Below are 27260 nucleotides of genomic sequence, written 5' to 3'. Positions count from 1 at the left end.
ATCACTTATAATAGGAATCAAACAACTTACGTAATAGATCAATGATGCTCCGCTTCATATCAACACTTTTGACACTATCCTTACCATACATCTTGTCAAAACAATGAGTTACAAATATTTCTCCTTGGATCAAATATAGAAGCAATGATCAATAACTTATTACTCTTTTTGGTCCCCTCCTAATATTTATCAAAGTTAAACTTCATTATCTTAGTCATCTTGCTCATTTCATGATCGAGATTTTTTGTCAAGGATGGCAAAACCGTTTCAACTTTTATAATCTCGTTGTAGCAGAAAGTGGAAGTTATCTTTGTAGTTGCAGAAAATGCTAAAGTTGAGTCATAAAAAATCTTTAAGAAGTGTACCAGCCGATGAACATTTTCCCAATCATTTTCTGAAGGAGGACCAAGCATTTTTTTACCGATTTTAGAATCATCATCTTAGCCAAAATAGTCCTCATAAAGCTTATCTTCCATTTTAATTCGTTTAAATGTCTCTCTGTATTTCAAAGCATAAGATAACATTAGAAAAGTCGAGTTCCAACGTGTCGCACAATTCCAAACCAAACTTCCTTTATTAAAGTTGTCTCCTCCAACTCGACTTTTAAAAACTTGCAACCTTGAATCAGAGGACATTATATACTTCACAATATTACGAATGCTCATCACATTGTCACCCATATCTGAAAACCCTTCTTTGACAATCAAAGTCAAAATATGTGTCTCGCAACGCAAATGCATGAAATCACCATTCAACATAAGAGTATCTGCATTCCAAACACTCAATCTATTCTTTAAAAGCTTTAGAGCATAATCATTTGCACTAGCACTATCTACAGTAATGGTAAAAATCTTCTCAATACCCCACCCCAATCCATCAAACATTTCACAAATTCTCTTGCAATGGTCTCCCTCTTATGGTTCGATATAGGGTTGAAACTAATTATTTTCCTCTACAAACACCAATTTCCATCTATAAAATGAGCAGTAATAACCATATAGCCATTGTATTGAAATCCAAATATTCATCGTAAAAGATACCCTCTGCTTGTTCTCATTCAACATGTTCTTCATAGCAAACTAGTAAATTTCTCTTATCAACAAATGCAAAAGACAATTTGTCCATTATAATCATCCTAACCAAAGCTCTTTTGCATGCCTCTTGACTAAACCTAAGGACAATAATTAAGTTTAGAATCTCCTACTACATAATGATTTTTGGTTAAAGTTTTATGAGATCCACTTTCAGAGAGATTCTTGTACACCTTGCAAATCTTCTGAATATGATTTCTTAAACTGCTTGTACCTATTGATGAACATCCTATCAATATAACCCACAATAATTGAAAGAACACTTCTTTGGGTTATCGGGAAACTTGGTAAAATGATTCTATACATTCGATCTCGCTGGAATTATCCTCTTTGCTTTTGGAGGTAATTGTGAATTTGAAGGTGATTCTTTTCTTTTGTCAATCGATTCTCTATACCTTAACTAATTCTGAATATTGATTTTCCATATGTTGAAAAAAATATAGAGTTAAAAATCAACAAATATAACATAATAACCTATCGAAATACTCTTTTAGTTTGATCCTAGTTTGATCAAAATTTTCGGAGACCGAGAAACACACAACAATCTATACCTAACTTCCAATCGATCGAGTCGACAACACACAACAAAAAGTTTCTGGAGTTTTTCAGAGTGAATACCTAGTTGGATGGAGACTTGAAGGAAGATCAGAAGTAGAGAGCGAGGTGTACACGAGCACTATTACAGTCTCATAAAGAGTCAATGAAGAGATGCAGAGGGAGAGGAGATCGACGAGGAGAGATTCAGAGAGAGAGGAGACCGGCGACGAGAGATGCAGAGAGAGAGGAGACCGACGACTAGAGATGCAGTGAGAGACGAGACCGGCGACGAGAGATGTAGAGAGTGACAACTCAGGCTACGGGCTGGAAGGATTCGATTCGAGCTTGAAGAAGATGCAGAGAGTGATGGCTCAGATGACGCAAACCTCAGAAGCAAACATCGACGACGGAGGGGACGAATAAATTGACAGTCACGAAAGAAGCAGAGCTTGGCTTCGGTCGGCAATGGGAAGTTCAGGTGGAGCTCCTGAGTCTGCAGAGATGGAAATATGGTTGTTGACAGATTAAACCCTGAACCTAAAATTAATTAACCTAATTTTTATTTAATTTGGTTTAATTGAATAACCGATACCGATCAGTTTATTCACCCGAATCGAACCGATCTGATCGGTTATAGGATTATGATACCCGATCGGTTATTTTGCAAAATCTGAACCGATCCAAAAACCGATTAATCGGATCGGTTTTACCCGAACCCGATTAACCCGATCTGATTGTCCATCCCTATTTCTAATGATATAGAGAACGCATGATTTGGACTCATAGAGTGAATGTTATTGGACATGCAATATCTAACTTCTCCGAGCTTCACGTTTTCTTCTCAAAACTGTTCCAAATGTTCTTGTTTCGTCCGTGATGTTCCGTAATTCATGTTTTCCACTCTTTTTGCTCTCTATTATAAATGAATACTTATTTAAACACCAAAAAACACATCATCCAATATCGAAACCGAATGTGCCCTAGAATGTCTACAAGTGTGTAAAATACACTAGACAACTTATATTAAATCATCACACAAAATACGTGTTATCAAATACTCAACAACCTCGGCCCCCTTATCGCTAATGAATTCAATGAGTGGTCCGAAATCTATCCATACATCAAAACAAAATAGAGCAGATTTTCCATCCCTAATTGAAAATTTGAGAAATTGCCTTGCTATGCCTTCATAATCTTGGACTCGGGACGGAGATCCTATATTTTTATCGGTTATGCATAATCATAATCTCGGACATGTATGGTTTTTAAAATAATGATTGTAATGCTTTGTATTTCGTTGCATTATTTTATTGTTTATTATTCATGTGATATGACCTGTATACGAAAGTGGGTTACGGGTGTCATAGAACCAATTATGACCATTGGATGCGATGACGAGTCGGCTCGGTGGTTATGACTCGTCTTCATCATCAGTGATGCAACACATCTCCCTCTCAAGGGAAGTCGAAGAGCTGAAGCAGAAGCATGATCAGACTACGGCTGAGCTTTAAACTTCTTGGGAGCAGATCGACGCATTTGTCGAAGCGCAGGCAAAGCTAACTCGACTAGAGGAGATGATGTAGCATTTCATGCCTTCATTCGAATCAATCTCTACTGCAGCTTCAACTCAAAGTCTGGCATCTCCTTGTAACGATCGTGATCTGTCCGTTAATCTTGAGAAAAATAGCATACAAATACCTAAACTTTTTTTAAAATCTCACATAAAACCGAACTATAAACTTCCATATATATACCCGAACTTTTAAAAATCCTATATAAATACCTAGACTTTTGAAAAAATTTCTAAATAAATACAAATTTCAGGTATTTTTCAAATAAAAATAGGTGATGTCATTAATGGATTTTGGGTTTATTTGAGAGTTTTTTAGAAGTCTATATATTTATATAGGATTTTAGAAAAGTTCAGGTATTTATATAAAAATTTTATAGTTCAGGTATTTATCTAAGATTTTCGTAAAAGTTTATATATCTATATGTGATTTTTCTTTAATCGTGACACCCCGTAGACCTCCAAATTAATTTTCTAGATAATTTATTTAACTAATTTACTGTTTTCTAAATTGAAAACAAATTTTATTTTAATTTTAATATTATTTTCTTTAAATATGTTTTTTTTTAGTTTTAAATTTTCTTTTTTAAAATTTTATATTTTTATTCAATTCAGCTACGTGATGGAAAGGAAAACTCTGTCTAAATTTTATCGTACGAACCGACAGTGCGTTTCATCGCAACCAGCAATAAACAATTTCATCTGTATATCTGTAGCATGTATGACGGATAATTCCGTCGACTATTTCGTCGCACGTGGAGTGGATATATCCATCAGCATTTGTGTCGCAAGTGCAACGGATAATTCCATCTTTCAGACATTGCTTGTTGCGATAGATTGACGACTGATTTTGTGGTTGCGCTCTGCGACAGCTTCCGACTACTCTTCCGTCGACGAACCACCTACTGCTCATGTGTCGTGAATTGCGACAAAGTTGCGACCATTAATTTGGTCATCTCAATATACAACGAAATTAAGTACTTTCGATTGATTGTCGACTGCTTTTTGTCGTTGCAAATTGCGACAGATTGCCGACTAGTTTGGATTTGCGGCAGCGCTGTACCGTCAGAACCCTTTCTGTCGCAATCCATCGCAAACCTTCAATTACGACGTATTTCTCTTCTACGTGCGACAGATATTTCCGTCGCAATAGACAATGATTTTTGTAGTGGTTAGACTTTACATATTTATTCATAAATTTCCACTCTGATATCTGATTTGCATGATCTTAGCATTTATACATATCTATTAAAATTATATTTCTAATGACATAGATAACACAAGACTTGGATATCGTGGACTTACAATGTCTGGTTTTGAATATGTATCGAGAGAATTATTGAACTTGTAATATCTAGTTTTGAAATAAACGAATTCTAATTTAGTTGAGCTGGTGAAGTGAGAAATTAAATCTAATTTTCTATAAGGTGGGATCAGGTCGAGATTTTTAGTATACTCGAACCCTGATTTAAATATTTCGGATGTTAATAGGATAAAACCTATCTTGTGCTTATCCGATTTTTACAAACCCAAAAATTATCTCGGGTATTGCGATTACCCAAATTCGGAAAAAACAATTTCATTTTTTTTAGAATATATACCATTAAAAGTTATAAATTGCAAAATCGTAAATTATATATAAATATTAAAAATAAGAGAGAAAAAGGGTAGGGATGTTAATCATAGGGAGGAGAAGGAAAAAACATTTAAACTAGGTTATTTTTAATTTCCTAAAATTCTAAGGGTATAATCGTCATTTTAATGTGGATCGGGCATAGGGATGTCAAAACGAGCCGAGCTCGCGAGCCGGTTCGAGGTTGGCTCCTTTTTTACCGAGTCGAGCCAAGAATATCTGAACCCAAATAAAAATGGGCTGAGTGAGCCAGCTCGCCACGAGCCGAGCCCAAACGAGCTAGCTCGGCTGGCTCGCGAGCTGGAGTAAAAAAAAAAAATTACGTTGAAACTTGAAAGTGTTGATATTGTTGGTATGATATTTTGATTTGGAGATAATTTTTTTATGTATAGATTCGGATCTGAAGATGGATTAAGATCTAATTGTATATGGATGAATTAAGATTTGAAAATGGTTTTTTGTACATGGATGAATTATGATTTTATCTATTTGAAAATGATTTTTTATATATAGCTTGTGATTGCGAATATAAGTATGATTTGGATGTATTGGTATGTTCTTTTTATATTGATATATCATTTGGATATGATTTTATATAATTTGATATGATTTTTTTAGGTATTTAGAAAAATATGAGCCGGCTCGGGAGCCGGCTCACGAGCTAAACGACTTTGGGTGAGCCAGGAATTTTCTAGCCCAAATAAAAATGGACTTAACGAACTGGGCTGAAAATGAGCTGGCTCGAAACGAGCTGATCCGAGCTGATCCGAGCCGACTCGTTTGACATCCCTAATCGGGCATCCACAGATAAAATTACGTGAACCTGAACCCAAATTTCTGAGTTTTATACACTCTACTACCCAATCTCTATCTCGTTGCAAGGCGAGTATCCACAAGTCGGATGCCCAAAATTTTGGGTTATTTTGGCGATCCCTATTTTCTATAGAAGACCACAGAATTGAAATCGTATAATTTCACAAGAAAAAAGTGTTCGGCATTGACGCTTCTTTATTCGGATAAAAATAAAAGCATAGCATAGGAACCAACAAATCCTGGCTACAGCAACAACAAGGCCCCTCAAGAACCCTAATTTCACCTCTCAATCCCATCAATGGAAGCAGTGTCCAACTTCTACGCTACAAAGAGTACGAAAGTCGATAACTTTCTTCTTCATATCAAAAGATTTAATCCACATTATATTTATATATTCAGGCAAATTTCGTCAGTAGAACCGTGAGCCAGAGTCGTAAACATTCCCACCACCAGGAAACTGACCTCTGGAATTGAACCCGCGATCTCTGGTGCCACCCTGAAACCGAGCCCTCTCTGCGAACTGATCCGAGCCATAGGGTCTGGACGGTGCATCGGCCACGACGGCAACTGGATCTTGAACATTGCCAATGTAGCTGTGGGGATGAACAGGTGGCATCGGTTCACGTTGATACTGCTCCTCCTTCATCACCGCTATTGCTTGCTGGTTGTATTTTTGCTGACGAGATTGCGATTCTTTCCTCAGGATCTCGTCTCTCTTAGCTGCATGTCGTGCCCTGAGAGCATCTAACTGTTCTTGATACCGGGCATTAATTGTGTTTATCTTCTGAAAATGGGCAAAAAAAAAAAGAAAAACTAAAGATCGAGAAATTCATCAACTGGGCAATCATCAAATCATTTTTACAGCGGAAAAGATCACGAACCTCTCTATGTCTGGCAATCTCTGCATCCTCAGCTTCAATTTGCTCCTTTGCTAATCTCGTTATATCATCCATGAACTTCTGTTCAAGGCCTTCGAAGGTCTGCACATAACCGATATTCGGGTCCTCTTGGAGAGATTGGGCCCTGAGGTCACTTCCCTGCTTCTCCATTCCCACTTTCGGCTCCATTTGGTTCCGATAATACGATCTTGACGAATCAACAGCTTGAGCTGCACAAAAGACAACGAAAACCAGAATCAAGATACGGGCAGCCCTCAACTCAGAAAACATATGTATACACAATTATGGGCCACATTCAGAGTTATGTATATATTACATATAAGGAAGGAATCTTGTAACGTTCCCATTGAGTCCCCACAAGCTTCTAGACCCCAATTAATATACAACTAGTATCTTCCTCATATAGATTTTACAAATAAGCCAAGTCTTTTACCTTCGTTGTAAATGGATGACGTCATTAGCCTCGACGACATATTCGGACCTTCTCGTTCCCATCTCCATTGGCCATCTGCTTGTGAATCGGAATAGGGTTGCTCCCTCTCGGGCGTGAAAGCCTCTAACTGACCTTGAAAATCCGAGTGTGTATTATGATCCATCCGCTGGCTAGATTGGTTCTGTATCTGTTGCCCGGCCAGGAATGCGCTGGCTACTGGTTCCGCGAAGTTTCCTTGCCTCCTCATAATAGCCTGCTTCAAGACCGACCTACTCGATGAGCATAACTTGATAATAAGAATCGTCCATAAGGCATATGACCAAAGCAAAGACCAACCAATAAATAAAAAACACGAAAACGTTAGCCAGATGAGATTAATCTGAAATGTCGCCTTCGTCTCATATTGACTTATCGTATCAACGGAAAAGGGCAATCAGTATCGTAGATCATCCTGCAGAAACAATCCAAAAAATCCCATTTTCTCTTTTTCTTTCCTTCTTGAAATCGGTAACACAGAGCATACGCATACACTTACCAAACTTCATAGACGTTATAATGCCTTTACAATGTCACAAAGCCAAACCGACACCTCTCCTAAAAGGCATTCAACGAGCACATTAAGGCTCCAGGGACTACACCAAAGGAAACCAGACAAAATCCCCACCTCCCATAACAATTTTGCTACACATTTGGCAAAACTCCAACTGCAGAACTTTGAAGTACCATTTAAATTTGCAAATCCTCTAAGTAACAAAAACATTTCAGACAAATTCTGATACAAGCCCCACATTCCCCTCGAGGGAGAGAAAAATACCCAGAAAATTTTCCAACCAGCTGTGTTCACAGGAAAACAGCGCATACACGGACAACACTTGACCAACAACACAGACACAGATGTTTAAGTGCAAAGGGGTTAACTTTAGATCAAAAGGTCTTGAAAACTGAAGAGTATCACAAACTCAGAATCATCTTCAACCTCCGTCTGAGCCAAAGTACCAGAGACAGAAGAAGAGGGAAGGAAAGAAAACAGGTCGAGCCGAACGATCATTATTGAAGTCCACGATCAGAAATATCCAAAACCCTAGATACTGATCCATGGAAAAATTCACGGCAGAATAAAAAAATCAAGCTAAACGATAGCCTAAGAGATAGAGTGAAAGAGATTATCAAAAACCGTGAAATTACCAGTACAAATAGGTCACTCGTAGCTCAAAATGTCCCGCTTGAGGAACATGGAGGGTGATGGAGCTACGGACAATAGCAATGGCACCCCCGACAATAGAACGATTTCGAGTTCTAAATTTTTCGGGCCGGGTAAGCAATTTTATGTCCGGATCGATGTCGGGTCGGATCTTTGCCATCCGATATAGAACGCTAATTTTATTTTATAGCTGTCCGTAGTAACATTAACAACTTTTTCATTAAACTTCAATAATTTGTTTTAAATATATTTTTTAGAAACAAACTCCAACTAGACATTGAATTCCCTCACGTTTATCCGATTCCAAATCGGAACAAAGGAGATGAATTGCGGTAAGTGACAAATAACATAAACCCTAATGTCATATATTTCATACAATGTCTAGTTGTAATTAGAGTTTTAGGTAGGAATAGATAAGAAACAGTTTTACAAGAAGTGTAAGCATATTTCAGTGGAACCAAGTGTTAGAGTAATACATGGAATATTAGTATGTTTACAGAAAAATTGATGAAACTTCTCGATAAAATCAGTAAATGAGGGTGAATATTGTTTTCATCCAAGAAACTAAATAGACAGGATAGAAAAGTAAAACAAAAATTAGAAATACAGATTTTAGATTGTGGTACACGGGATAACAACGAAGTAGAAATGGAATAGGTATTATTATAGATATATCTTTGAAAGATGTGATGGTTGTAATAAAAAGAGTAGGAGATGTGATCATTCTAGTTTAATTAGTCAATTAGTCATAGAAAGAGAAGTTATCAATGTGATTAGTCTCCCAAGTAAAATTAATTAACGAGTGTAAATAAAAAGTTTTGGAAGAATATGTACAACCTCATGAAAAATGTATTGTTGAGAGAATCTATTTTTTTTATCGGCGGTGATTTAATTATGTAAAAAAAGATCGACAAGAATATAAAAGAGTATATGAAAATTTTGGCTTTGGAAGTAGGGATGAAGAAGGTACTTGATTTTGCCACGTTTTATAATTTTCAAATGAGTGAATCAAATTTATTGACCTTCAAGAATGGAAAAAATCGACTTACTTCCTACAAGAAAGTCGAAACATACTCTATTCAATGATTGCAAAGTTATCTCGAATAAATTTTTAACTAGTCAATATAGGTTCTTGATGTTAGATGTCAACTTTAGAAAACATGTTTGATGATATTGAATTCTCTATATTTTCACATAGGTTGTCTTGTGTTTTTTCAAAAGTGACACATTTATAGATATTTTAGATCATATAGGCTTGTATATCGCTTTGTTTTATTTTGTAGTGATATAATAGGTATAAGTAAGTATTTTGGCATTAGAAACATAAACACAGATTTTGGAACTTAATTAGACAAAAATGGGAGAGTTTGAGCGCTTCAGAATCATCTCAAAAGAAATTCGGACCAACAAATGGATAATTCGATCGAGCACATGAAAATTTGGCAGAAGAAACAATTGAGCATTGCTTAGCCGGCAGGGGCGGACGCACGTTAATGACAATAGGGGCAAAGACCTCCGTTGTTTTAATTAAAAATAAATAAATTTTCTTTGTAAATCTTTATAAATTTATAAATAAACTTTGAAATGCCCCCATATTATAATAGAAAATTTATGTTTGCTCCCTAATAAACATTTTTATACGGTCGCCATTGTAGTCGGACACTCAAACGTTTGACCAGAGAAAAGTCGAACATCGACCATATCCAAACGAAAAATTCAGGCGAAATCCGAGCAATCCATGCTTGACCGAGCGTCGTCCACAAAAAAAAAATATAAAAGTCATCTGACACAGGGATCGGACGCACTGCACACAAGAAGTTGAATTAGAGTCCAATTGATCACTAAAAATTAAGTAATATATCTATCCCCAATCTTTTGTGTTAACTGCATAGACGTGAGTCTTCTACTTCTCATTACATACAAGAAGTTGAACGTGGATGAACTTAAATCAATCCCTAAGATCCTACGATCGGATGATCAATTAGTTAAACATCTAGTAAAAAGTTTAGAGAATGTACCTTTAAAGATAGGTAAATTCTATATATGAATCGATTTTATCGTACTTGAAATAGACATTGATATGCACACACCTATCATTTTGTGACGTTTATTCCTAAATACACAGATGACATACATAATCATCTATGTTAATGAGATGAATGTGTAGAATTTATTTTTAATCAGCAAGATATATAACCGATCTAACAAGATGAAAACAATAAAATTCTGTCTGTAACAATGTTCGTAGACCCCATGACATGATCTAATGCGACCCACATCGAATATTAAATTTATAACCCGATTCAAGCAGGCGCAGATGGCCGGCTCGCGACGGCGTCACATAACTTCGGATTAAATGACGGAAATGCCCTTATTTTCTTGACAATTACGACTGAGCGGTGGGGTCAAATGCAAACAGAAAAAAACAAATCAGTCTTTTCTGTCATCTCCTCATGTGATCTGTCCTCGTCACTGTGAGAGAGGAGATTTCTTCCTCCTTCGGATCAAAATCTGAAAAGTCTCAGTCTCAATCTCAAGAAATTTCCCAGAAATCTCTAAAATCCTCACGTCTCTTTCCGAGTCAAATCCGCTGATAATCTTCGAGAAATTTCGATTTTCTCATATTCAGAATCGCCATTGTTTCCGGTTTTCATATGTGGAAGTTGGAGGTCTCCTTCTCTTTGTTCGTTTCCTGAAATTCCGATTCCTGAGATGGGAAATTTCGGCGACTCATCTGCGGAAATCCCTAATTCCTCCGAATCCGTAAAACCCAGAAGTTGAGGAATCCTAAGACCATGGTAAATCCCGGTGCATTCCCGTAGATTTCCGATATTGAGGGTAATCTGCTGAGACTTGATCCGAAGTTCATCGATTCAAGGATTTCTGATATTTCAAATGTTGTCCAGCCAATTCGTTCTCTCCTTCTCTCTCCTCCTCTGTCTCCCTGTCGTTTTCTTCCTCGTGGCGCCATGTGTCATCCCTCCTCCTCCCGGCGACTCCCTCGTCGCCATCTCCGATGAGATCGAAGACTAGAGCCTCTTTCACCGCGCCGCCGCTGTCTCCTGCTCCTTCTCACACCTCTCTTCCGGGAGCCCTAACCCGAAGCTTAAGATCGCTTTCCTCTTCCTCACCAACTCCGACCTCCATTTCGCGCCAATCTGGGATCGCTTCTTCTCGGGCCAATCACACTCCCTCTTCAATGTGTACGTTCACGCGGATCCCTGCGTGAACATCACCAGACCCGGTAATGGCTCCGTGTTTGAGAACACCTTCATCTCCTATGCCTACCGAACCGCACGCGCCTCCCCGACTCTCATCTCCGCCACGCGCCACCTCCTTGCCACCGCCCTCATCGACGACCCGACGAACTTCTACTTCCTTGTGCTCTCTCAGTAGGGCATTTTACTCGAATGAACGAGCATTTTACTCGAATGAACGAGTTGGGTTGCACGAATTTCAGAGGTACATCATCGAAAACATAACCTATTAAATTTTTTTGAAAAGACAATATTACCCTTAATGAATCCGGGTAATTTGTTCGTTCGAAAACAACTTTGTTATTGCGACTTCATAATTAGTTCTAAATACAGTTGCAATTGATTATAAACAAGGTACATAGGAAATGAGACTCAATTTTTCTTTTTACTGCGAATTTCTAAGCCGTTTTTTTTCACTCATATATAACTATCAAATTTCCTTTATTAACATTAATCCGAAAGAGAAATATATATTCAATTCTTTCAACTTATTTGTCTAGAAGGAAAGGAATAGGAAAAAGAAAAGTTTATGTTTCCACGATGACAAAAAAAATATCTGTCAAATTTTAAAAATAACTACGTTTTTTTTTTTTGCACTTTCATTTCCATACGATCATAACTACTTCTTATTTTAGTTGTATATTAGTTATATGTTAATCGTAACAAAATTGTAAAAAAATGAAAAAAAAAATTATTTCGGATTTTTTCAATCAAAAAGTGCGTTGAAATTTTTTTTTTGTTTTTTTGGGTGATGTACTAGCGGAATTCGTGCCCCAGGTGAGTCATTAGAGTAAAATGCCCCTCTCACTACTGCGTTCCTCTCTCCATTCCTTCCGCTACGTCTACCACTCGTTCTTGACTCCTCAACCTTCGACAGATCCGACCCGGATCCGACACCGACGCCGCGAAGGGTCCGGGTCTGGTACCGGAGCTTCATCAAGATCATCTCCGAAGAGCCTCGGCTTTGGAAACGATATATTGCTAAGGGAAGGTACTCGATGATACCGGAGGTCCCGTTCGAGAAATTCCGGGTGGGCTCGCAGTTCTTCGCCATGACACGGAGACATGCGCTGTTAACCATCAAAGATCGAACCTTGTGGAGGAAATTCAAGCTGCCGTGTTATCGAGACGACGAGTGTTACCCAGAGGAGCATTATTTTCCGACATTGTTGAACATGAAGGATCCGGGTGGGTGTACCGGGTATACCGTGACCCGGGTCAACTGGACGGATACTGTGAAGGGGCATCCGTACACCTACAAGCCGGAGGAAGTTTCGCCGGCGCTGATTCGCCAGCTCCGGCGATCAAACCGCTCAAGCTCCTACCTTTTCGCGCGTAAGTTCACACCCGATTGCTTGAAACCGTTGTTGGACATTGTAGACTCGGTGATTTTCAGAGATTCGAGGAGATTCTCTTGTTTCTGGTAAACTTGTTTCTTTCTCTTCCATGTAGAGTTTAAGTTTTCGTGGGTTACTTTCTTGAGTCTAATCCAGATGGATTGCAGCAAGGAAAAGCTTTCTATACCCTAAGGATGTCTTTGAAATCCACATTTTCCTTTCTATCATTTAGTAGTTTGAGTGATATTTCTTTTTTCAGTTTGATTGGATTTCATTCGAATAAAAGAGACAAAAAGTGTTGGGCTCTGAACCAAATCTCAGATCTTTTCTTCGTTTTTTCAGGGAAGAATATGGCATTTTCTCCACTGCGAACGAAGTGGGATGAGGAAAAAGAGTAGAGATGGGGAAAGTAAACTAAGGACCATACGGAACACCAAAAAACAAAAACAGAGACTTGTACAGAAATGGCCTAAATCACGAATCATTCGCTCTGTCGACCAAAGGAATTAGCAAAGTTGTAATCTTTCTGAAGGCTGAGAAGAAATCCGCCCAAGAAAAGTGTATGATATATAGAATAGAATACAAGACGATGCGGGGATGAGAATAATCTGCTCAAGACTTGTACCCCTGGAGAGGAATTTCCCAGAGTTATAGGAAGAGATGTTTTCTTTCTTTCCCAAAGGTGTGGGGCTTGCTGTATCATGGCTATTGTGGAAATTTTGATCAATGGAGAAGGTTTTTCCCCCTGTTGGTCATGTCTCGGTTTATATATACATATATGACTGTGCCATCAGAACTCCGAGCTGCAAAGGCCATGGAGACGGAGGTCCCCAGCCTCGGGAGACAGCTCGAGTTCACCTTAGGCAGTATTCTCTCTACGGTCTCTACTCAAACCTCAAGAACTCCCTCATCAGTTTTTCCAACACTTATGTTCATAAACTTTTAGGGGTCGTTCTTAGAAAAGCTTCCATTACACTTGGCTCAACCTTCACTCATGGCGCCTGTCTACTGATTTACCAGACCATCTTACATCAATGCAGTGTTAAGGCTTAGGTTCAGTTACTGTTCTGGTTTTGTGGACTCCAAAGACAGACGAAAGAACATGCCCTCTAACAAAAGAACATGAAACAAGAGCATGAATGCCCTTTAACTGATCACTGTTCAAATTTAGACCGAAACCGAAACCAGAACTGGATGGAGATTTGGTTCTGTAAGCAGAAAGACGTCCGCTTATGATACATTTGGTCCAAATTTTGAAACCAAAGAGGGTGGTTATATAACCAACTTTCCGTTCCATCACCACATTTCAAGTAGTGAATGTTAATCTCTTCTTAGCGCTAAAGCGGTTGAGAAAAAGCCTGCAACTTCCAACAAAACTCTCTGATTCATTTACATGAACTAGTGCTACATCGATGAACAGCAGTGACCTTTTTCCCTTTATAGTTCCATCATTTGGGCCATTTGATGTTTCATTGCGGCATGTTTCCTTGTCTTGTTATATGTATCCCTTTATTTTACAAAAAAAAAAAAAAAGGAACAGCAATGAGACAATCTGAAGCAACAGACTCATTCCATGATGAAAAACGTTTGTGAAATGCTTCTCAGAAGATCATAAATACCGTTGTTACTTTATGTTCATGAAGTAAGGTTAGTGACGCCGAAGTAGAGAGTCTTCTGATTGAAAGCGTTGATGGCATAATCGACCTGGAGGTGACCCACTGGGGACTTGAACCGGATTCCATAACCGAATCCAAACCCGAATCCCGGTTTTCCCTGTCTCAGGGACGGGTTTCCTGCGATAATTCACCCGTTCATATCGGTTATTACTGCTGAATATAGCATCAAGGTATTACTAAAGATGTAACGCCATACAACTATGAGGAAATGATAAGGTTTGCATCCACATACAAATGTATCTTTTGGGTAGTTCCGGTTTGTATAAGAAACTCGAGAAAGTTTTTTATTAATACAAATTCATAATTCCACACACAAAAAAAAGTTGTATAAGGTTCTAGACAAAGACGAGAAAAGGTAGATTTTGGGGTGCGCATGGGTCATGTATCCGAGATTTTCGGGTTACCCAAATCCGAACCCGAAAATCTCGGATCTCACGAGATATTATCCAATCTCGGATCCGCTTTGGTCAGACATCTATTGGTCGAGTGTATGAGACAATTGTTGAATACCCGTGGGTATTCAAATGCGAATTTAAATATGAAATTTCAATTTTTTTCCAAATAAATATATTATTAGTTGACTTGGATCAGGTACCTAAAATTATTGGGTTATCCGAACTCGAAACCAAAATTTCAAAGGTAAGTTTGCATAAAATTTCTCTGAAACCCAGGGAAAAAATGTCATTTTATTATTCATTCGGGTAACCGCAGGTAATACCCAATCTCGGACCCAATTACCCAAACCGGAACCCGATATTTGGGGTTCCCTTACGCTATAATCCGATCTCATCTCATATAATGTTTGGGTACCCGTGTTTCAGGTTTTTTCGTCCAGCCCTGTTAGGTGGAAGAGCAAAAAAGCTTACCAGGGACAAGACGACCGGAACCTAAGTCAGTTCCACAATCCAAGAAGATGGTTCCTTCTGTCATCTTGTTCTGAAAACAAAAATCAGAACATGCAATGAGGAAAATTAATGTAAATAGTAATCTAAGACCAATTGTTATATCTCAACAACGGAGAATAACAACTACGAATCGTCACGATATACATACCAAAGGCAAAGCCAATTCGGTATTTCCTATAAGGCATGAACGCCCAGACCCGACAGCTCCCTCGCCGTAGCCACGAACACTGCCTAACCCACCAATGGTGAATGCTTGATAAGGAGCCATATCTCCTACAATGGAACCACCTGTCAGGCTGTCAGGAAAAGATTGTGAATCACCACACATATGATCGAACATCAATCTAACGCCTTGACGTGGTTGTCTGAACAAAATTTAGGTCTCATTACCTTGCTAAGAGAAAGGCTGGTCCCAGTTTGATACCCTTTGATGCAATAAACTTGAAACGGTTGAAGATAAGCCATTTAGACATTACTGGAATACCCTGTTCTATTTGCATGCTGAACTGAAAATATGAGAAATCGGTATAAGAAATCGTTAGAGAAATTATAGTGCACAGTGATTTTGGGATTTTCCCGCATCTGCATATGGTGTTAAAAGTATGAAGAGTATATTACATGAGAAAGCCCCTGATCGTTTGCTTTTGCGAACCGGGATTCTTGCTTTAAAACTACCATACTGTCATGGGAATTTCCACTGCACAGCAAAAGATTTTTACACCATGTAATAATCAGTTTTTTACCAGATATCATATTGCAAACAAAAACAAAAAATTTATGTTATTACCTGCAAGTTAGAGGAAATCCATCCAGATCTCTCGTTATCAGACGCCCATCATCATTTATTGGACGGACATGCTGCACCACAAGAAATTCATTCGACGAGAATATGAGTTGCTGAGGAAAGTATTCATTAGATTTTGTGGGTACCTCAAACTTTATACTGGTTGTGCTGCTCCACATTGAATGGGCTGGCTCACTCAAGTCCAATCCAACAGACAATTTGGATAAATTTACACCACCACTCCCGGAACGGGAGAAATTGTCAACCGGTGTGCCATGGACCCCGATCTCGGGCGAAAGAGAATGCTGTGCCAAGGTTTACAAGTTATAAACTGTTCAAACCTTGTTTCTCAGTTTAAGAAGCTCGGCCAACATTGCATAGAATTGACAAATTCACTTTCCTAAGTTCTTTTCCACAAATGTTAGATGTCCCAAACTATAATCACTAAGGCATTCAAAATTACTGCTTCTCTATTCTTTGCAAGAACAGTCCATGGCAAACATAACCAACAAAAAATGCAATAGGGTATGCCCATATTTAACCTTTTTTATGCATACCTGAATGAAGAAACACTGTTGCGGACGCCATTCAGGTCTAGGTCTCCTAAAGGCAACCAATACATTTGAATCATACAGTCCTTTATCCCACGACACATCAAGCTTCTCGCTTCCTCCAAACAGATTCGGATGCTTGACACAGAGACTGCATGAAACAAATTCAAAAGGAACTCTTAGGCCTTTGTTCCAATTCAAAAAGAAAGAGAAAAGCTCACATTTTAGACTTGCAGATACCATGAGGACCAGCAATATCTTCATTTTTTTGCTCAACAGATGAAACATTAAACAAAAATATAAGCCCTAACCTTACCTGCCAATCACTAGAGACAGAGGACTGCCAGCGTCCCTGTGAAAGTATCGCAGCATTGAGTTTAACAAATGCCCCCGAAAAGATGATTACATATAATGTAGATACAGGCATGGGTAATATATATACACATCTATGCATATAAGAATGCATGCTTGTGTTTATGTGGGTATCTGTAGATTTGGAGAATGTGTTAGAGCAGCAAACCTGAAAGAAGGAAGCATTAGAGAAGCACACAGCTTGTGAGTGAAATCCACATTAACATCAATCTTGGCTGCAATCAACAAGACAAGAAATTCGGAACCCATCATCACGAAATGAGCACTTAGGCAAGCAAAAACGTATCCGTCGAAATGGAAAACAACACCAAAAAACTCCAAGTTGTAGAAGATTCTAATCCATCATACATGTACAACTACAACACACAGCAACATATATACACATACATACATACATACATACATACATACATACATACATACATACATACATACATACATACATACATACATACATACATACATACATACATACATACATACATACATACATACATACATATAATTATAATTATATGTATGTATATTCAACAAGCTAGTTATCCATTGGCATGTAAGAATCAGCCACCCAATCCATTGCTCGAACTCTTGACTTACCACCAGCTTAATTGAGTAGTGGCAATCAAAGTTATACGAGAGACTGAAGAAAAGGCTCATCCCCTTGGGCGATGCAAGTTCAAATATAATAATTTTGGAATTAGCCATTTCTGCATATGAACCGAGGATTGACCGTACAATATCGAACAAACAGAACAACAATCAAACCCAAGTAGTGGAAGAGCCAATGCCGACATCTACAACACCGAGTCGTTCAATACAAGGGCACATACAGATGTATATAATCCGCGTGAGTGAGTGAGTGTGCGTGTATAGAAACGTAAATAGATGGGCATGGATAGAGAGCGACCTTTGCCTGCTTGGATGCTCTTCTGAGCTCCCATGGCGAGAGACGAAGATCAACCATGAAGAAAACCAAAGACGAGGATTTGCATAAGTGGTTTTTGTAAAGAGATGAATAACGAGGACGAAAAGGCGGCGAATCTTTCGTCTTCTTCCTCGATGGGGAAATTTTCTCCCAAGAGGGTTACGAATTGGATGCTTAGGATGTCTGGGGAAGGAAGAGAGTCTGTGCTTCTCTCTCTCTGTGACTTTAGATTTTGTTTTCCATATGGTTGGGCTTTGCGCACGTGGACGTGGGCCTTTGGAATGGATTATTTATTTATGTCTCCTCTTAAAAGTGATTCAAATTTCGATTTCCTTTGATACAATCTGCCTTTGTTACACATTTTCTTTTCTTTAGGAAAAAAATCACACTGATGCCCTAGGAATTTCGATTGCATTATTTTTATTTTTACATTCATTTTTTTAAATTTTTACAAAATTATATCTACTTCAGTTTTGATTCAATTGATTTTTTCAATTTAATTTAATTTTTATTAACAAAAAACACTTTTTTTTGGAAAAATTTATAAACAATTTATTATCAACACTCAAATTAATATAAAAATTTTAAATTTCTAAAAAAAATACACAGTTCTTTTTTCCATTCTCACTTAAAAATTAAAATCATAATTTTATAAACGTTTTTAAAAACTTATACGATCGTTTCTTTTTTTAACGTATACTTTTATGGAAATATTTTACAATTCCATGTATTTTTTAATAACCTTTGTAAAATTCATAATTTAATTAGATGTGAGTAGTATATTTAAAAAAAAATTATGTAAAATGATAATAAATTCCTGTATTTATATTCAATTCAATTTCTAAAAAACTTCAGTTACATAAATTGTATAAGATACAATTGTAGATTGATTCGGTTCAGTTTATATATATATATATGCAATTCAACACCCACCCTGACTTTACCTTTCCACCGTGTGTGTATATATTTCATATGAATAAGGCCTCCAATTGGTAATGAACCAAGAAACAGGCCTTTTAAAACCAAATGTTATATATATATTGAAGAACCAGTAATCAAGACATCTAATCACAATCATTGAGCATCATTCAAGGTTGGATTTGATGTTTGATTTAGGAGTACTAAGGAGCAAAATATAAGGAGAATCACATCTGGTCAATCACCATTTTATCAAGACAAGAATATAAAGAACTTACCGCCTTTACTCTCTCTAATCTAGCCGTTTAAATTATTCACATTTCGTATATATTTGAATGTAAATTCATAAGGAAAAAAATTACAAGAAATAATAGGGGACAATGTCCCCATTTACACAAAAACACACAACCATATCTTCTTCTTATTCCTATTTCGATTTCTCTTATTTCTTCACTTTATTCTCAACCTTCAAACATTCTTTATAAACACAAAAATCTACAATATATACGGAGCCAAAAATAAGATGGGAGAGTTAGTTTATTCTACTCTAAGACCAACAACTGAACCGAACTGATCTAAGTTCCCAAAAGGACAAAGATTGAGATCACATACTGAAACAAGTGAGAACAATGTACCTTGAAAGAGATATTCAAGCACAGACAGGCACAGATGTGCCTCTGCTCCTTCGAGATATGGTGAACAACATATGTCGTTTTTTCATGTCAGATCCATGTCAACTCTTCAATATGTCCTAACATTTTAGATGTTAGGTCTCGGTTCTCAATTTTAAAAGAACTTTCAGAGATCAACCTTTCTTTACCGGCCTTTGCATGTATGATTTGTTTGGATCCTCCGTCTTCAGCTTTGGAGGACGGGTTTCCTCCCCTTTTAGCCTGCAAATTCATACAGAACAAAATATTCCTCATTTAATCTGAACACCTTCTTCATGAATCTTATAAGTTTGACAAGTGAGTGATTCAGTACTCCTACCTTCTTTCCTCCTTTCATGAAATCTCTCCAGCTTGATACCTGGGTGGACAAGAATCCGAAACGATATTAGAGCATAACTAGATAGATGAAATCAAGCTCTGTGCACTTAATCGTATAGCCAATTACCACTCTTCCTCCTCGGGAAAAAATAATATAATGGTGTTGCATATATTATTCTTACTAGAAAGAAACAGAAGGTAATATATGCGGTAAAGTTCACTACTTGAAATCAGGAACATACTCTAATATTGAGTAAATAATAATACAACAGACCCTTTTTTCTCTTGTCCCTTCCCATTGCTCTTCATGTTCACGCTTTTTCTTCCACAACTCTTTTTGTTCCTCTTCATCCTTCTTGAGTCTTCCCTCTTCCTCAGATATCTAAATTTCAACAAGCAATACAGTATAAACGGAAGAAAGGACTATGCAACTACTCAATGAAAAAATAAACCACACAGGGCATACTAGAAAGTAGAAACACTTCATACCCTCAATGCCATTTTTCTCTTGCGCCACTCTTGTTCCGTTAATATTTCTCGTACCTTCAATTTAAGCTCCTGTTGAAACTCTTCAGACATTTCATATTGTTGCTCATGGTTTTCCTGTGTGCAGTGTGCATCAGAAACACATGAATCAAGGTGCTTCCTGATGCACAAAACTTAACTGTAGAGAAAAGAATAAGAGAAAGAAGATTGATATCTATCGTTAAGAAGCATGAGAATATAAACCATTTCTTTAAGCTTTACAGTAATATCAAAACATAATGTAGAAACAGACTGAAGACAATGAGGGTAATCATTCAACAGCTATTCCCCTCAGTTAACACTAATTTTTAGAAAAATGAGATAGATATTCTACAACCATGTTTGACCAGAATAACATTTCATGGACAAATAACAGACACTTGAAGTCTCAGTCAGCAAAGAAAACACTACAGAAATCACATCAAAAAACCAACATGGACTGTTTCCATTGAAGAAAGGCTGGTTGAAACTCATACAACGCCCTATTGGATCCCAACACAAAATGCATCTCGCAATTGCTTACCTCATCCACCATGGACTTTATTTTAGAAGCGGTATCTTTCTTCAGCTGTTTCTTTCTCTTCAGTCCAAGCTCCTCTGCATTTCACAGTCAGACAAATAAAACTTGTTCAGAGAGAGAATATGGAAGGTAACAGTACAGACTATGATACAATTTCCAAATGCAGAAGAAACAAACTTTCAAAATGCAATTGCTATTTTCCGATTTCCCCCGACGAGATCTTAACAAGTCCAGAAGCCTTCCAAACAGGAGATATCAGAACTCTGTAGCACCATAAATAACTACTTTTTGCAGCACTGACTTGAGTGAGAATATATTCTCTTTCTTGGTCATTCAATAGCAGTTGTTGTGTTTTCGCCAGAGCTGCACAAGGAGCCCAAAAACTATAAACATGAGCAGTTTAGCCAGACCAATCAATTGACAAGGACCACCTACTGTTGCATGCCTTGACGCAAACAATCGGACGGGCTGATTTGAAAAAGAATGATAAATCTAAGACAAGAGACAAAAGGAATGCTTAAGAATAATGACCTCCAAAAGACTCTTTAGCTTGTGGATGCTTGCATTTGTCACGGTGAACCATCAGTGACAACTGCAAAGTGACAGCATCAGGCACAAATGAAATCCCAGTCCACACTGCCGAAACTATCCCATTCATACTGCCGAAACTATCCCCAGCTAAAGCTAGCAAACCAAGATGGGAAAATACGCCTTCCAATGAATTTGGCAGAAGAGAGCGTACCTTTCAGTACTGCTTTTTAACGTCATCTAAAGAAGCATCAAATGGAAGCTTAAGGTGCTCGAATGGGTTCAGCTTGAAGCATGAGAGAATCCTACAATTTTTTTAGATTTGAAGATGAGAAGACAAGATACACTAGCAAAAAGGACACAAGATTCATGACTACGACATTAGTGTACAGGCGCCAGCAAACACGATTCGAAAAGTGGAGACGAGTTTACCATCGCGCAGGAAAGCTCTGTAGCGTTAATTATCATATAAACCAGTAACTATGAAGGTATGCTCAGAGATGTGTGTATGCGGCTCAAAGATCTCAATTGTATTGCAGAGAGTTTATATACAGAGGTTTACAAGAGATGATGAAACCTAGTGAAAAGAGAAAATTACAGACATGGCAAGGTCAAATATATGCAGATATACTTCTTTCCTTATACGCCCCCTCAAGATGGCGCACCATCGGTGAGGCCAATCTTGTCACAGAGCTCAGTAAATGCATGACGAGGCAGTGGTTTTGTGAGAGCGTCGGCTAGTTGGTCTTTGGAGCTAATATGGGAAACGCGGAGAGTTCCATTCTGAATCTGTCCCCGCACAAAAAGATAATCCAGAGCAAGGTGCTTCATTCTGGAGTGAAAAACTGGGTTTGCGCTGAGATAAGTTGCGCCTAGGTTGTCACAGTAGATCGCAGGGGTGTCCAAGGGCCTAACACCGAGTTCAGCAAGGAGATTGACTAGCCATTGAATTTCAGCTGATGTATTCGCTACAGATCGATACTCTGCTTCGGTAGATGACCGGGAAATCGAGCTTTGTTTCTTGGATGACCATGATATCGGATGGTGACCAAGGTAGACGATATAGGCGCCTGTAGATTTGAAGTCAGATTTATCACCAGCCCAATCAGCGTCACTGAAAGCATGGAGATGAAGAGTATTATTTGCAGCAAGATAGATTCCCCTGTTCTTGGTTCCGACGAGATAGCGGAGGAGTCTCTTGACTGCCAACCAATGGGCGTCAGTAGGCTGATGCATGTACTGTGATAGTCGATTCACAACGAAGTTGATGTCGGGTCTAGTGAGGGAGAGATATTGGAGGCTGCCAAGAATCTGCCGAAACTCTTATGGTTCAGCTAGCGGTGTACCCGTCGAGACTGTCAGTTTAATAGATGAAGACATGGGAGTGGCCACTGCATTGGCTTCGTGCATATTGGTTCGACGGAGCAGGTCACTGATGTACTTTCTCTGAGAAAGGAATAAACCAGATTTTGTTCGTGTTGCTTCCACTCCGAGGAAGAAGGAGAGCGGGCCAAGGTCCTTGAGTGAGAAGCGTAAGGCGAGGGACTCAATGAACTGCTGGATTTGATCTGGTTTGCTCCCAGTAATTAAGAGATCATCCACATATATCAATACCACAAGTTGAGTGTCGGCCGTGGTAAGAGTGAAGAGACTCGCATCAGCCATGGAATTGGTGAAACCACAGCCAAGTAGATGGGTACGTAACTCAGAGTACCAAGCCCGGGGAGCCTGTTTAAGGCCGTAGATAGCCTTGTTGAGTTTGCAGATGTGGTTGGGATTGGTAGAGTCCACAAAGCCTGGAGGCTGAGTCATATAGACATGTTCGGAGAGAGAGCCTTGAAGAAAGCCGTTGTTTACATCAAGCTGTCGGATTGACCAATTTCGGGAGACTGCGAGGCTGAGAACAAGACTGATTGTTGCAGGCTTGACTACTGGGCTGAAGGTTTCATGATAATCAAGGCCTTGACGTTGATGAAACCCTTTAGCAACAAGGCGTGCTTTGTACCGATCAATAGAGCCATCCGGATGTTGTTTGACGCGATAAACCCATTTGCATCCTACTATGTTTGACGCAGAATCTGGAGAGACAAGGTCCCATGTGTTGTTACGGACCAGGGCATTATATTCCTGTGTCATAGCTTCACGCCAGCAGGGCTGTTTTAATGCTTGAGCAATTGTTGTTGGAGTAGGCACATCTGTTGAATCTGTAACAGTCAAAGCAAACTTAGGATTAGGTTTCTTGATGTTTGATTTAGCTCGTTAACCATAGAATGCTGATTAGGTGCTCGTGGGCCAGGAATCTCCGAGGGGGAATCTCCATCTGGAGCAGAGATGGCAGCTGGTACAGTGGGTTCAGACAAGTTCACTGCATTCTCGGTCTGCAACAGAGGTGTTGGTGCTACAGGACTTGATGGAGCTGAAACAGGTGGAGAGAATGTGTCGGTGACTGCATTGAGTGGTGAAGAATCTAATTGGGGGGGCCTGACAGCAGCGACGGGGTCGTCATGTGGCGGTCTATAGGGATATACAATCTGTATTGGATGACTCGAAGTAAAGGACTGAGATAGTTCAGAGGGGTTGGATGGGAAAAATTTTTCTGGACAGGCAAAGGGAAATACAGACTCTTGGAAGAGGACATGACGAGAGACATATATGTGGTGTTTAGTGAGGTCTAGACAGAGGTACCCACTTTGTGTGAGTGAGTACCCAAGGAAGACACACGGGGAGGACCTAGAATCGAGTTTATGGGACGAGTAAGGACATAACCACGGGTAACATAGGCAGCCAAAAGTTTTAAGTTTGGTGTAGTTGGGGGAGGCTTGAAAAAGAGACTCGTAAGGAGTAGACATGTGAAGAACTGGAGTTGGCATTCTATTAATGAGGTAGACTGCTGCAGTGAACGCATAAGACCAATAAGTGACGGGAATGGATGCATGCTTGAGAATGGAGAGGCCTGTTTCTACTACATGACGGTGTTTACGCTCGGATATGCCGTTGTGCTCGGGAGTATGGGGTGGGGTCGTGTAATGAGAAATGCCATGATGGGATAAAAAAGATGCAAGGGCTATGTATTCACCGCCATTGTCGGTGTAGAGATTGACAATGTTGGCCGAAAACTTGTTTTCAACTAATGCTTTGAATTTGATGAATGTTTCTCGGACATGGGATTTATGGGTAAGAGGATAGAGCCAGGTATAACGCGTAAAGTGGTCGATAAATACAACATAGTATTTGAACCCATCTATAGATATGAGCGGGGAAGTCCATGCATCCGAGAAAATGTATTCTAGTGGGCGAGAATAAGAAATAGTAGATGTAGAGAAAGGTAATTTGTGACTTTTATTTCGAAAGCATGAATCACAAGGTGAAACTAAAGAATCCCGAGACAACGGCAATGCATGCGTAGACACTGTATGTTTAAGAACAGACAAGGAAGGATGACCAAGACGTGAATGCCACTCGGACAAAGTGGACTTGAGACTCGAAAATGCAACAATGGGAGATGACGAATGGGAAGGGACCGACCACTCGTAGACCCCGGCTCTAGTTCTTCCGGTCAGCAGTGACGCCCCCGTATTTAGATCCTTCACCTGAAACATATCCGGGAAGAATTCAACAGACACTTGATTAGTCTTGCATAACTTGTGAACCGAAACCAGATTTTTGCGGATTGAAGGTACACAAAGAACATTCTCGAGGGAGAGGGATCTGTTCGGCAGAGATACTGAGACAGAGCCTGTATGAGTGATATGCAAACCTGATCCGTCACCAAGAATTACAGCATCAGCACCTTGATATGGGTTGTGCAGGGCCAGGTTCTGTAAGTCCGACGTGATATGATGGGAGGCACCGCTGTCAAGAAGCCAAGGAGTAGCATCGTATGGTGATTGATGCATAACGTTGTGAGCACTCACATTCCAAGGCCCAGAGGTCTGTTGTTGTTGTTGTGGGAACTGTCTGTCATTGGATTTGACAGTGGAGATCAGTCGAAATTGTGAGCAGTATTTGGCACTGTGGCCATGAACTCCGCACGCCTGGCATCTACCCCTGTAGTTGCCTTGAGGTTGATGGTGATTAGAATTATGTCTCCATGTTGAACCAGAGTTCCTATTGTTGTTCCCATAACTTTTTTGGCCTTGTCATCATAGTATTGTTTGCTGTAACTGGAAATGCAGAGGGCAGAGGAGAGGATGCCATAGCTAATTTCGCTTCATGATTGAGAAGCTTCTCATGTAGTTCTTCAATGAAGACAGCAGAGTCTTTGGCGTTTATGACGTCGATTACAGATTTGTAATCTTCAGGTAAACCGTCAAGGATCGCCTCTAAAATATCTTCGTGGTCCATTGGTTTGGAGAGCAGAGCTAGTTCATCTGTTTTGGACGAGATGAACCGTATGTATTCATCAATTGATTGAGTACCTTTGACACTGTGTTTCACTTGATCACGGAGCTGGAGAATATGCCCGCGACTGGCCTTGCCATAGGTATTAGCTAACGTTTGCCATGCTTCCCTGACAGATGTAGCTCTGGCAATTAGCGGTTGAAGACTCACTGATAGAGCCCCAAACATTGAACTGAAGATGAGCCGATCGTGCTTTTTCCATGGTGCGAATTCTGGGTTGACACGAGTTACACCATCTGATGTCAGAGTTGCGGCGGGAACAGGTGAGTTTTCGGTGATGAAACACTCGAGGTTGTGGCCTTCAAGTAAGGCTCGCACTTGGACACTCCATGTGAAATAATTGGTTGATGTCAGTTTCGTAACACTGGACATATTGCAGGACAAAAGAGTTTTCTGGGGTTCTTGAGGGTTGAAGGCAGTAACCGATTCAGGGGTTGCAGTGTCTGTCTGTGACGACGACATTGTTGGGAGAGAAAAAGAAAATGAGAGGATCGGTGGTGGTGTTGTTAGACAGAGAGCTCTGATACCATATGAAGGTATGCTCAGAAATGTGTGTATGCGGCTCAAAGATCTCAATTGTATTGCAGAGAGTTTATATACAGAGGTTTACAAGAGATGATGAAACATAGTGAAAAGAGAAAGTTACAGACATGGCAAGGTCAAATATATGCAGATATACTTCTTTCCTTATACGATGATGGACACCTTGATCAAGGATTACCGGACCAATCCCAGAAAATGAAAAAAACCCTAATCTGCTATTAGACGCAGAGTAACATGTGCGAATATAGCTACGATTAGGGTTAGCGATAATTCTTTCATTTCATTTAGAGGAAAGATGACGTACGAACCTGACGACTTTGTTGTCCCTCTCCACTTCACTGACCTCAGCGAAGAAGGATTTCAGAATTGCATCGTCGTCGACGTTGGACTCTCCCATGGCGCTTTCTCTGACGACGAGGAGAAGAATGTCGTATGTTCTGGTTCGGGTCCAAAGATATTCCCGGTTCATTTCGGGTACGGTTCAAATGCGGAGTACGGGTTAAAAGATTCGGTTCAGTTAAACCGGTAAATCGGTTTGACCACTGATCGGGACATGCTGGAAATAGCAAATAGGGGTGGCCGTTTACCGAAAATCTTGATATTTTTTTCGAATTATGCCATTCAAAATTCTCGAACAATATATTTTTTTGTAGAATCAAATTTTCAAGAACCGAATCAAACCGAATTTATAAAATTTCCAAAAAACCGAAATTTTACTAAAAAAAATCTAAATTTTTTAACAAAAACTGATACCAAACTGTACCAAAATCGGAACCGAACCAAATAATATATGATACTAATTTGGTATAAATTTTAGAATATCGAATAAACTTTTCCGAACCGAATCGTTAA

General features: G+C 39.1%; 2 protein-coding genes and 2 pseudogenes across 7 annotated transcripts; 1 reads left to right on the top strand and 3 right to left on the bottom strand.

The window, feature by feature from the left end:
• Window positions 1–5819: 5819 nt before the first annotated feature.
• On the bottom strand, window positions 5820–8273 carry LOC104815083. 3 transcript variants are annotated; one of them, XM_010543395.2, is made up of 4 exons: window positions 8162–8273; window positions 6977–7245; window positions 6526–6752; window positions 5820–6428 (listed from the first exon to the last, which is right to left on the bottom strand). In XM_010543395.2, exons 2-4 carry the CDS (start codon window positions 7221–7223, stop codon window positions 6054–6056), a joined length of 849 nt encoding a protein of 282 aa, XP_010541697.1. In that variant the 5' UTR covers window positions 7224–7245; window positions 8162–8273; the 3' UTR covers window positions 5820–6053. The 3 variants fall into 3 exon arrangements, with proteins under 3 accessions (XP_010541697.1, XP_010541698.1, XP_010541696.1); XM_010543396.2 differs by having other exon boundaries at window positions 6977–7232; XM_010543394.2 differs by having other exon boundaries at window positions 6977–7229; window positions 8162–8272.
• Window positions 8274–10716: 2443 nt separating this feature from the next.
• LOC104815082 lies at window positions 10717–14328 on the top strand (annotated as a pseudogene).
• LOC104815080 (outer envelope protein 80, chloroplastic) lies at window positions 13963–18204 on the bottom strand. 4 transcript variants are annotated; one of them, XM_010543391.2, is made up of 12 exons: window positions 17967–18200; window positions 17208–17274; window positions 17004–17039; window positions 16694–16838; window positions 16283–16441; window positions 16140–16210; window positions 15971–16049; window positions 15743–15858; window positions 15501–15648; window positions 15314–15383; window positions 14391–14564; window positions 13963–14278 (listed from the first exon to the last, which is right to left on the bottom strand). In XM_010543391.2, exons 1-11 carry the CDS (start codon window positions 17998–18000, stop codon window positions 14407–14409), a joined length of 1083 nt encoding a protein of 360 aa, XP_010541693.1. In that variant the 5' UTR covers window positions 18001–18200; the 3' UTR covers window positions 13963–14278; window positions 14391–14406. The 4 variants fall into 4 exon arrangements, with proteins under 4 accessions (XP_010541693.1, XP_010541692.1, XP_010541691.1 ...); XM_010543390.2 differs by having other exon boundaries at window positions 14400–14564; window positions 16140–16441; window positions 17967–18202; XM_010543389.2 differs by having other exon boundaries at window positions 16140–16441; window positions 17967–18201.
• A 1130-nt stretch (window positions 18205–19334) lies between these two features.
• Window positions 19335–27041, bottom strand: LOC104815079 (annotated as a pseudogene).
• Window positions 27042–27260: the final 219 nt, after the last annotated feature.

Source organism: Tarenaya hassleriana, unplaced genomic scaffold (assembly GCF_000463585.1).
Source record: "Tarenaya hassleriana unplaced genomic scaffold, ASM46358v1 Cleome22, whole genome shotgun sequence".
NCBI lineage: Eukaryota > Viridiplantae > Streptophyta > Magnoliopsida > Brassicales > Cleomaceae > Tarenaya > Tarenaya hassleriana.
This window is presented reverse-complemented; position numbering and strand designations above follow the sequence as displayed.

Excerpts from the sequence above, each read along its gene's own strand:
- LOC104815083 (XM_010543395.2), bottom strand. The coding sequence starts at position 7,223 with ATGAGGAGGCAAGGAAACTTCGCGGAACCAGTAGCCAGCGCATTCCTG. Across the intron at positions 6,753-6,976 it reads GTCATCCATTTACAACGAAG|CTCAAGCTGTTGATTCGTCA; the intron begins GTAAAAGACTTG and ends TCTTTTGTGCAG. Across the intron at positions 6,429-6,525 it reads AGATTGCCAGACATAGAGAG|AAGATAAACACAATTAATGC; the intron begins GTTCGTGATCTT and ends GCCCATTTTCAG.
- LOC104815080 (XM_010543390.2), bottom strand. The coding sequence starts at position 18,000 with ATGGGAGCTCAGAAGAGCATCCAAGCAGGCAAAG. Across the intron at positions 17,275-17,966 it reads GAGCATCCAAGCAGGCAAAG|CCAAGATTGATGTTAATGTG; the intron begins GTCGCTCTCTAT and ends TGTTGATTGCAG. Across the intron at positions 14,565-15,313 it reads TTCCGGTCGTCTTGTCCCTG|GAAACCCGTCCCTGAGACAG; the intron begins GTAAGCTTTTTT and ends GAATTATCGCAG.